Here is a 12,019-nt window from a genome sequence, read left to right as displayed (position 1 = left end):
ATTAGTCTCACAAAAGAGACCTTATAAAGCTATAATGAAGAAAAATAATGACTACTGGCATTATAAGACTATGAAAAAGTGAAAACGAAAATTGAACATTCTGAAAGTCCAGAATTAAGGACTTTAATTAAAGGAGTTAAAGTTTAATGACAAGGGGAAGAAGGGACATTAGACTGATCCAGAGGCACACACTAAGCACCATCAGGAGCGGTATCCAGTGAATATACAACCAAATAAGCCAGAAATACGATTCAAACAGGGCCCTACAGACAACCCTTTTAAAGGGGTTACCGTATCTGGGTAAAATAAAAAAAACCTTTAGTCCAGGAAACCCAGGATATGGGAAAGATAAACTCAGCCATACTTGCCTACCTGGATGCACCTGGAGTACTCTGTGGTCTATGCAGAGACAGGAAGTGGTTAAGTCATCGTTCCAGCAGCCAGCTTCGGCCTATGATTGGCTGCAGAAAACTAGTGACATTGCGCAGTGATGTGCTGCTCAAGTCATCTGACTGCTGCAGGCAATCACAGTCCATAGTGAGCCAGTAGATGGTAGAATGGTGACTTCAGATTCCTGCGCAGACTATAAAGTGGCCTGCACTGAATTCCGGTGGGCGTCAGTAGAGGACTATGGCCGAGTTTGTTATTTTTACATATATCGTCCTCTAAGTAAAATGTTAATATTCCCAGACAACCTTTTTAACTTCTAAGGCAGCCAGATCCCTAGAACACGTAAACAATCTTAGGAATCACATGATAGCAATACTGATTAACTGTGAATACCCTGCCCCTTAAGCCTCAATCACATAGTCCCTGTTATCGCCAGGTGATATATTATTGGAAAAGCAGCTTAGTTAGCTGTTTGGTTGGCCTAATGCTTGTTTGTTCTGTGTGATACTTTCTATTGTTGGTCGTCTGAGCAGCAATATTAGTAGCAGTAACTGATATTACGCCTTTTTACATTTTCACCAAATACTGTAGTTCAGTAACATGCTGATGCTTTTTATCTTCACAGAAAAGGTCATGGTAGCAGCACATTAATAAAAATATTGAAATATTTACCCAAGTGGAAGAGCAGTATGAGCCACACAGGAATAGAAAAGGCAGTAAGGTAGCGCTGAGTATCTGGATTCCACTTAAATGAGACTGCCAGCGCGTACCCAATAACCAGCGTCCAAATCTAGAAAGAAATCAACTATCAGTACACAGGGATCACAAGAACAATGGTAGCATTAAAAGTGTGACCATCATACATGGCCACAGCGGAGCTGCGCTTTATCCAGGCATGTCTGTGTATTTACTGCACATAAACAGATTTATCAGCAGGATAAAGAATAAAGCCTCACACACACACACACAGTGGTCGGAATATGGCTCTTCTTTGTATATAGTTGTATATGGCTTAACACATTCAATATGTCTGGGATTGTTTTTTTAAATGTTAAGAGGAAGATGTGTTAAATTAGCTATTACTCGCCAATTCAATCCTCAAATGCACCTGCAGCAAAGACATCACATAAATCAGTGACATTACGGCTGCAGCTAATCACTGGTCTTGGCAGTCACATTTCATGTATTCAAGCATTACTGTTGAGATCAGTGACAATCTCCAGCGGTCACATGACTGACATGATATCACATGACTAGCAGGGCATTGAACAGATAATTATTTTACGCTCTTAATCACTCAGCGAACGGACCAAATTTGACATCTGACCAGTATCATTTTATGGGGTAATAACTCTTGATTGTTTCAACATATCACATTGATTTTGAGACCGTTTTTTTGTGAGACATTGTACTTTATGATAAATTTAGCATTATGTCGATATTTTCTGCATTTATAAAAATATCAAAGTTTACAAAAATTTAAAACAATTAGCAATTTTCAAACTTTGAATGGTTATCCCTTTAATCCAGATAGCCATGCAACATCAAACCATTAATAAATAACATTTCCCTCATGTCTGCTTTACATCAGCACCATTTGTAAAATGTTGTTTTGTTAGCATTTTAGAAAGTTTAAAAATGTAGTAGTAAGTTTTCATTTCTTTAAGGAAAATTACAAAACTTATTTTTTCCGGGACCTATTAAGTTTAGAAGTAATATTGGGGGTTCTATACATTGGAAACCCCCAAAAGTGATCCTATTTTAAATACAGCTTCCCTCAATTGATTCAAAATTGTTTTCAGGTAGTTTAATAACCCTTCTGGTGCTTTTCAGGAGTTATGCCACTTTGCATCAACTGGAATGAAGAAATGTATTTTTCTCGTTAAAATGTTGATAACTTCTGACAGGCCGCTATATGACTTTAAAGGGAATCTGTCACCCTCCAGGACAAGTATGACTTATTGATATGGGCATACAGGTAATAGACATGTTAGACTAGTCCTACCTGTCTAATATTAAAGGTCGAGTTGTGGAGAAATGCTATATTCTGTCTTTATGCTAACAATTTCTTCCAGGCACTGATGCTTGTAAGAAATCCCCACCCCCTATCCTCATTACAATACTACCCCCCTCCCATGCATGTCTACTATGGCCCCGGGATCCTGCGCCTGCACCCCCTCAGAAATACATACCTCATCCTCCCCCTTCTAAGGGCACTGTATTCAGGGATCTTCTGTTCCAGGGATCCCCGATGTGCGCGTTGATAATTGGCGACGTATGTATTTCTGAGGGAGTGTAGGGTGTAGGATTCCAGGGACATAAGTGACATGCATGGGAGGGGGGTAGTATTGTAATGAGGACAGGGGGTAGCAGAACCTGGCAGAAATCATTAGCATAAAGACAGAATATAACATTTCTCCACAAGACCATTAATATGAGGCATACAGGTAGGACTAGTGTAACATTTCTATTACCTATATGCCCATATTAATAGGTCATATACATCCCGGGGGGCTAACCGATTGCCTTTAAGGCCTTTATTTGGCCATGAACTGTCAAGGCAAACATCAGGGACCACACAATCAATATCTCAGGGTGCCAATGGGGTTAAGGATAGATCCTGCACAGTTAACCATCTACATGCTGTAGTTACTATTCGCAGCAGCATTTAAGGGGTTAAACGACTATTATAAGTACCAAAGCTAATCGTGACTGATGCAGCAAGTTGTCAGCTATATTGTACAGCTGACAGCTACAGTATTGACACCCATCGAGGCATGATAGTCTTTTATATCACAAATAAGTAACAAGTAGTATTGGGTCACTAAGGGGTTAAAGTGAACCTGTCAGCAGGACTATGCTCTGTAAATTACAGTGTCAGGCAAGTGGCTTATACTGATTAAAATGACAGCTTGGTTGATGAAATCCATCTTGTGGTTTAATTTTTATTTGCAGTTTTCAGTTAATGCTCGTGCTCCGGGGCGGCCTGTTGGGTGGGCTTCATGCGGTGCTCTGCTTACATCCTTAAGTCAACTGTATTCACTATTCATATAGTTTTGTTGGGAAAAAAAATAGAAAATCTTAATCAAAATGGCACTGGCGGCTACGACTGCGCAGTAGTATCTATTGCGTTCAGAAAGCTGCTACTGTGCAGGCGCCGCCGGGATTTTGCTAAAGAAACAAATAACTGGGCTCCACCTGCGCAGTACCCTCTATCTGGATTAAGATTTTTTTTTCCAACAAAATTATGACCATGTCAAATGAATACACATGTATATTATCTATTTTATCATGCTACAGCTCAGGCACCGCTTCCTGCCTGATGAAAGTTCATTTTTCTTTTTTTTCCAAATACATTATGCAGTATGTAAAATAGGGTGCAGGTCACTGAAGGATCAGTGACCTGTCCTAAGTCATAAGGATGAATAGCTAAGCACAGCACCATATAGAGACTCCCCATAGGCCGTCACGAAGCACGAGAATCTCGGTAACTGAAAATTGCAAATAAAGATTAAACAACCACAAGACGGATTTAAATCATCACCGAAGGTAACATTTTAATCAGTATAAAGGCACCAAACTGACCAAACATAGAAGGGCGTAAGCTGCATTGCATTACCCAAAGCTTGATGTCTAAAGGCTGCTAATCAAGGAATAGTAATTGGAGAGGGCCCTATATATTAGGCACCACTGATCATAAAGTAGTGGAATGCCCTACTAATGCACAAATGTTTGCTGAATGAGATTGTCTGGCGGTAAATAAAAGGGAACCTGTCACCCCCAAAATTGAATGCTGTAGATAAGCCCCCGATGTAACCTGAAAGATGAGAAAAAGAGGTTAGATTATACTCCCCCAGGGGCGGTCCTGGTACTATGGGCGTAGCGGTCCAATCCAGCGCCTCCCATCTTCTTACGATGACGTCCTCTTCTTGTATTCACGCTGCGGCTTCGGCGCAGGTGTACTTTGTCTGCCCTGTTGAGGGCAGAGCAAAGTACTACAGTGTGCAGGCGCCGGGAAAGGTCAGGGAGGCCCAGCACCTGCGCACTGCAGTACTTTGCTCGGCCCTCAACAGGGCAAAGTACACCTGCGCCAGAGCCGCAGCGTGAATACAAGAAGAGGACATGATCGTAACAAGATGGGAGGTCCCGGACCGGACCGCGACGCCCATCGGACCTGTCCACCACCCGCGTGAGTATAATCTAACCTCATTTTCTCATCTTTCAAGTTACATTGGGGGCTTGTCTACAATTGCAATGTGCTAGAGTGTGTATGTAACAAAAAACATTAAATTAGCAAATGACCTTCAGTGTATTTAGGGATTTTGTTTCCTTTCCTAGAAGCACCCATTTAAGATGGGACATCATCTATGATAGATTTTACTGTCTGGCAAGAAGAAAAAAAAAAACACTGAACTAGTCTAACTTGTTTCTTACAGCTGATGTAACTTTACATCCTAAGGGTAAAAGTTTAATGCTAATCATTCCTATCCCTTTGTGTTGCCCGATTCCAAGTAGTTATTAAGTAATGGCAGATTTCATGTACATCAAAAGGGACTAACAGGGCTCTGTCTCGTAGCGAGCGTTCCATAGAAAATACTGGGATATGAAATAAGAGGCCAGTTCAATTGACTTTATTACTGCAACTTCAAGTAAAGCGTTCAGTGCCAAACATTAAAAGGACCATGGCACTTTGCCAGTCACATGCATGGGAGTGTCAACACTGCAAATAAAATCCAACTTTAATTTGTTAAATAGAGATCAGATTCGTTATTATGTTTACTTGTTTATGCTTTTACAAAGTGAAATATTTGGTAATTGATTCTAGGACGATCTTACTTCATAGGGTTTGTAGTTTGTTTTGTTTTTTGCTTAATGGGGTTGTCCACTACTCAGACAAACCCTTCTTAACCCTTTAGTGACCGGGCCAAATTTGTATTTTTTTTTTTTTAAATCTGACTAGTGTAATCTTATGTGGTAATAAATGTGGACTACTTCAACATATCCCTCCCTAGGGCAACATCTCCCGTCCCAATGATAAGGGAGGCATAGAGCACTCCCTACGGCAACACCTCCCGTGCCCGGATGCATAAAGCCCTCCCCAGGGCAACGCCTCCCGTCCCCGGATGCAGGAGGTGTAAAGCCCTCCCCAGGGCAACGCCTCCCATCCCCGGATGCAGGAGGTGTAAAGCCCTCCCCAGGGCAACGCCTCCCATCCCCGGATGCAGGTGGTGTAAAGCCCTCCCCAAGGCAACGCCTCCCGTCCCCGGATGCAGGAGGTGTAAAGCCCTCCCCAGGGCAACGCCTCCCATCCCCGGATGCAGGAGGTGTAAAGCCCTCCCCAAGGCAACGCCTCCCGTCCCCGTATGCAGGAGGTGTAAAGCTCTCCCCAGGGCAACGCCTCCCATCCCCGGATGCAGGTGGTGTAAAGCCCTCCCCAAGGCAACGCCTCCCGTCCCCGGATGCAGGAGGTGTAAAGCTCTCCCCAGGGCAACGCCTCCCATCCCCGGATGCAGGAGGTGTAAAGCCCTCACCAGGGCAACGCCTCCCGTCCCCGGATGCAGGAGGTGTAAAGCCCTCCCCAGGGCAACGCCTCCCGTCCCCGGATGCAGGAGGTGTAAAGCCCTCCCCAGGGCAACGCCTCCCGTCCCCGGATGCAGGAGGTGTAAAGCCCTCCCCAGGGCAACGCCTCCCGTCCCCGGATGCAGGAGGTGTAAAGCCCTCCCCAGGGCAACGCCTCCCGTCCCCGGATGCAGGAGGTGTAAAGCCCTCCCCAGGGCAACGCCTCCCGTCCCCGGATGCAGGAGGTGTAAAGCCCTCCCCAGGGCAACGCCTCCCGTCCCCGGATGCAGGAGGTGTAAAGCCCTCCCCAGGGCAACGCCTCCCGTCCCCGGATGCAGGAGGTGTAAAGCCCTCCCCAGGGCAACGCCTCCCGTCCCCGGATGCAGGAGGTGTAAAGCCCTCCCCAGGGCAACGCCTCCCGTCCCCGGATGCAGGAGGTGCAAAGCCCTCACCAGGGCAACGCCTCCCGTCCCCGGATGCAGGAGGTGTAAAGCCCTCCCCAGGGCAACGCCTCCCGTCCCCGGATGCAGGAGGTGTAAAGCCCTCCCCAGGGCAACGCCTCCCGTCCCCGGATGCAGGAGGTGTAAAGCCCTCCCCAGGGCAACACCTCCCGTCCCCGGATGCAGGAGGTGTAAATCCCTCCCCAGGGCAACGCCTCCCGTCCCCGGATGCAGGAGGTGTAAAGCCCTCCCCAGGGCAACGCCTCCCGTCCCCGGATGCAGGAGGTGTAAAGCCCTCCCCAGGGCAACGCCTCCCGTCCCCGGATGCAGGAGGTGTAAAGCCCTCCCCAGGGCAACGCCTCCCGTCCCCGGATGCAGGAGGTGTAAAGCCCTCCCCAGGGCAACGCCTCCCGTCCCCGGATGCAGGAGGTGTAAATCCCTCCCCAGGGCAACGCCTCCCGTCCCCGGATGCAGGAGGCATAAAGCCATCCCTAGGTCAACACCTGTCCCCGGATGCAGGAGGCATAAAGCCATCCCTAGGTCAACACCTGTCCCCGGATGCATGTGGTGTAAAGCCCTCCCCAGGGCAACACCTCCCATCCCCGGATGCAGGAGGCGTAAACCCATCCCTAGGTCAACGCCTCCCATCCCAGGATGCATAAAGCCCTCCCTATGGTAACATCACATCCACAAGAAGAGACATTGCTCGATCCCCTGTGGTCCCCGACTACCTCTTTTATATTTTATGCCTATTTTACCATCTCCAGATAATTAGTAAACGCATAACCAAGATACTCTTCAGCTGTTGCTCATAGCAACCGGTTTGAGAACGCCTACAGTTGCCACCTTCGGTCCCCCTCTGTATGTAGACAGTGTGCAGTACAAGGTGGCGCATGTGCCCTCCTCACCCACAGTGAGCTGAAGTAGTCCAGAGCCGCGCAGATCAGGCCGCACACATGTGCCAGCAGCTGCCGCACCCCGAGGAGGCTCCCGGCCATGTACAGCAGGTAGAGCAGGGGCGCCCCGGCCAGCACCGGGACCAGCACCCGCAGCCTGCGCGCAATAAACTCCCCCAGGGCCTCCAGGCTGTGGTTGGCGAAGCTGACGGGCAGCAGCAGAGTGGCCAGGACTATCGGGGAGCCCCGGCGCTGGAGGCGGCACAGCCAGCGGCGGCACACTCCGGTCAGCGAGTGCTTGAAGGGGTGCAGGAAGGTGCCGCACAGGGCGGCCCACAGCAGCGGCCGCAGGAAGGCCTCCAGGATGAAGTAGACGAGCACCGCCGCCCCGCAGCACCCGGCCGCGAACAGCAGCGCCCCGGTGTTGTAGAAAGCCTGCTTGATGTTCCGATCAAAGCGGAGCGGCAGCCCGGGAGGCAGCTGGAGCAGGGCGGGCGGGCTGCGGGAGGAAGTTTCTGCGGGCTGCCTGGGGGACTCGGGCTGCGGCGCTCTGCTCTGCTGGACAGGAGTGCCAGACCGGGAGCCATGTCCGGGGCCATGAGAGCACTCCTCATTCTCCGCCATGTCTGAGGCCCTCCGCTCACTGCTCCCCCGCCCGACTGTTACCGGTGCGCCCCTCCCACCAGAGACCGTGCAAGGCCCCGCCCACACAGCTGATCACTTGCGTGATAAAGCGCGGGAAACTAGTCATTCTGGCTATTGAGGACTCAGCCTGCAACTGAGGCTGGGGTCACACACAATGTGTAAAAAATCTGTCCGATTTTGTTTGCTGAGAATCGCAAATATGTTCTCCATATGGTGATCCGTATGTCATCCGTGTGCAATGCCAGGATGGGTTTTTTTTCTCAAAAAAATATCCGTGTATCATTCGTATGGTGTGATTTTCTCACACACTTGCAAAATGAGCAAATAATGACTGAGCCAATTTCCGGTCACCTGCCAAATGCCTGTGAATTTCTCGCAAGTCACACTGATGGTCCGTGTACTGTGCGATTTTTTTTTTTTTCTCGCACCCATAGACTTGGCGTTTCTCAGCTGAGCTACGCAATCGCAGCATGCCTCGATTTTACTCGCAAGTGTAATACGGACGAGAAAAAAACAGATGATGGGAGCTGCCCCATAGATTAACATTGGTCGCTTGCTATGCAATTTTTTTCTCGCTGAACACTCATCCGTATTATGCTGTAGTGTGACCCCGGCCTTAGGAGCATATACCGGCCGGCTCTATACTACAGGTGCTTCTCACAAAATTAGAATATCATCAAAAGGTTAATTTATTTCAGTTTTTTTAATACAAAAAGTGAAACTCATATATAGAGTCGTTACAGAGTGATCTATTTCTAGTGTTTATTTCTGTTAATGTTGATGATTATGGCTTACAGCCAATGAAAACCCAAAAGTCATTATCTCAGTATATTAGAATACTTTATAACACCAGCTGGAAAAAATTATTTTAACATCCGAAATGTTGGCCTACTGAAATGTATGTTCAGTAAATGTGCTCAATACTTGGTCAGGGCTCCTTTTGCATCAATTACTGAATCAATGCGGCGTGGCACAGAGGCGATCAGCCTGTGGCACTGCTGAGGTGTTATGGAAGCCCAGGTTGCTCTGATAGTAGCCTTCAGCTCGTCTGCATTGTGACAAGCTTTTGGAGATGGAACTTTAATTCTCCAGCAGGACTTGGCACCTGTCCACACTGCCAAAAGTTCCAATACCTGGTTTAAAAACAACAGTATCTCTGTGCTTGATTGGCCACCAAACTAGTCTGACCTTAACCCCATAGAGAATCTATGGGGTATTGTCAAGAGGAAGATGAGAGACACCAGACCCAACAATGCAGAGGACCTGAAGGCTGCTATCAAAGCAACCTCGGCTTCCATATCACCTCAGCAGTGCCACAGACTTATTGCCTCCATGCCACACCGCATTGATGCAGTAATTGATGCAAAAGGAGCCCCGACCAAGTATTGAGTGCATTTAGGCTGGGTTCCCATTGCGTTATGGGACCGCGTTTAACGGACAGCGTTGCACGGCGAAATTAACGCCGTGCAACGCGTCCGTTAACGCGCCCATTGAAGGCAATGGGAACGCCCTTCACTAGCGCGTGCCATGTTCGGCACGCGCTAGCGACGCGCCGGTGATTCCCGCCGCGCCGCGGACGCTGCTTGCAGCGTCCGAGGCGCAGCCGCGGTCCGTTCCCCGCTCTCGCAGATCGGGGATCTGCGAGAGCGGGGACGTTACCGCGACCCCGACCGCAGCCCCATAGAAAACATTGCGTTAGCGCAATCCGCTAGCGCTAAATGGATTGCACTAACGCAATGTGACCCTAGCCTTACTGAACATAAATTTCAGTAGGCCAACATTTCGGATGTCAAAATCATTTTTTTCAAGCTGGTGTTAGAAAGTATTCTAATTTACTGAGATAATGACTTTTGGGTTTTCATTGGGTACAAACCATAATCATTAACAGAAATAAACACTTAAACTACATCACTCTGTAATGACTATATAATATATGCGTTTCACTTTTTGAATTGAAGAACTGAAATAAATTAACTTTTTGATGATATTCTAATTTTGTGAGATGCACCTGTAATAGCAGTGCCTGAGGAGACATCACCACCACATGGCTGTATAGTAAGAGCAGTACCTCAGAAGACATCACCAGCACATGGTTCTATAGTAATAGTAGTGCCTGAGGAGAAATCACAACCACATGGCTCCATAGTAATAGCAATGCCTGAGGAGAATTCACCACATAGCTCTATAGTAATAGCAATGCCTGAGGAGAATTCACCAGCACAGGGCTCCATAGTAATAGCAGATTCTGAGGAGAAATCACCACCACATGGCTCCATAGTAATAGAAGAGCCTTAGTACAAATTCCCAGCACATGGTTCTATAGTAATAGCAGTGCCTGAGGAGAGATCACCACCACATGGCGCTATAGTAATAGAAGTGACTGAGGAGAAATTACCAAAACACAGCTCTATAGCAGTGCCTGAGGATAAAATTACCAGCACATGGCTCTATAGAAATAGCAGTGCCTGAAGAGAAGTCAGCAGCACAGAGTTCTACTGTATAGTAATAGCAGTGCCTGAGGAGAAATCAAATCACTAGCACAGGGCTCTATAGTAATGCCAGTGCCTGGGGAGAAGTCATCAGCAAAGGGTTCTATAGTAATAGCAGTGCCTGAGAAGAATTCACCAGCACAGGGTTCTCCAATAATAGCAGTGCCTGGCGAGAAATCACCAGCCCACAAATCTTTAGTAATAACAGTGCCTAAAGAGAAATCACCAGCCCATGGTTATATACTAATAGCATTGCCTGAGGAGAAATCACCTGCACATGGCTCTATAGAAATACCAGTGCCTGAGGAGAATTCACCAGCACATGGCTCTATAGTAATAGCAATGCCTGAGTAGAAATCACCATCACATGACTCTATACTAATAGCACTGCCTGGGGAGAAATCACCAGCCCATGCTTAATGCCAACCTATACAGAATATGACATTTTGTTCCTTATGAACACTTAGTACAGATTCTTAGGGTATGTGTCCACGTTCAGGATTGCATCAGGATTTGGTCAGGATTTTATGTCAGTATTTGTAAGCCAAAACCAGGAGTGGGTGATAAATACAGAAGTGGTGCATACGTTTCTATTATACTTTTCCTCTAATTGTTCCACTCCTGGTTTTGGCTTACAAATACTGACATAAAATCCTGACCAAATCCTGATGCAATCCTGAACGTGGACACATACCCTTAGGCTATGTGCACACGTTCAGGAATTCATGCAGAAAATTTCTGTGAAAATCCGGACATTTCTGCCAGATTTCCGCATGAAATCCGCATGCGTTTTTTTACGCGTTTTTTGCGCGGTTTTGACACGGTTTTTGCGCGTTTTTTTCCAGACATTCCACTCACAAGATTGCCTTGCGCAGGCGTGTACTACGGAGGACAGAGAATGAACTTCAATCCAATATTGCGGCCAGCATGCAGCCAGCGGGTAAGGAAAGGGAAAGGGTGAATCAAACGCCCGAAAACTCCGCCCATATAACCCAAAACCAGTCCCGCCAAATTCAGGTGACAGGTTCCCTTTAGGCCTGTCCCACACGTCCAGATAATTCTGGTACCGGAAAAATCGGTACCAGAATTATCCGTGTCCGTGTGCTCACGTGGCACATCAGTGTGGCACACGTGCGGCATCCATGTGCCGACTGGGTACCACACGCACCGTGCAGGAGACAGCGCTACAGTTAAGCGCTGTCCCCTGCATCTGGTGCTGAAGCCGCCATTCATTTCTTCTCTCCAGCAGTGTTCGCTGGAGAGAAGATATGAAAAATCTTTTTTTTTTTTTTGGTGTGTAACCCCTTTCTGACATTAGACGTACTATCCCGTTGAGGTGGGGTGGGCCCCTATGACCACCGACGGGATAGTACGTCATAAACGATCGGCCGCGCTCACGGGGGGAACGCGGCCGGGTGTCAGCTGCCTATCGCAGCTGACATCCGGCACTATGTACCAGGAGCGGTCACGGACCGCTCCCGGCACATTAACCCCTGGCACACCGTGATCAAACATGATTGCGGTGTTTTGGCGGTACAGGGAAGCATCGCACAGGGAGGGGGCTCCCTGCGGGCTTCCCTGAGCCCCCCACAGCAACGCG

At 47.8% G+C, this 12,019-nt stretch overlaps 1 protein-coding gene across 5 annotated transcripts in view; it reads right to left on the bottom strand.

Moving 5' to 3' along the window:
- Nucleotides 1-7,956, bottom strand: part of TMEM245 (transmembrane protein 245) — a 145,427-nt gene extending 137,471 nt beyond the window's left edge. For all 5 annotated transcript variants that reach the window (XR_011314034.1, XR_011314035.1, XM_069730492.1 and 2 more), the window contains exons 1-2: nt 7,298-7,956; nt 1,063-1,180 (exon numbers count right to left, since the gene is read on the bottom strand). Coding sequence is in view for 3 of the 5 variants with exons in the window: in XM_069730492.1 (XP_069586593.1) it covers nt 1,063-1,180; nt 7,298-7,909 (730 nt within the window). In the remaining 2 variants the exon portion in view is untranslated. The remainder of the gene's footprint in view (nt 1-1,062; nt 1,181-7,297) is intronic.
- Between the last annotated feature and the right edge of the window lie 4,063 nt (nt 7,957-12,019).

Source organism: Ranitomeya imitator, chromosome 6 (assembly GCF_032444005.1).
Source record: "Ranitomeya imitator isolate aRanImi1 chromosome 6, aRanImi1.pri, whole genome shotgun sequence".
Taxonomy (NCBI): Eukaryota; Metazoa; Chordata; class Amphibia; order Anura; family Dendrobatidae; genus Ranitomeya; species Ranitomeya imitator.
This window is presented reverse-complemented; position numbering and strand designations above follow the sequence as displayed.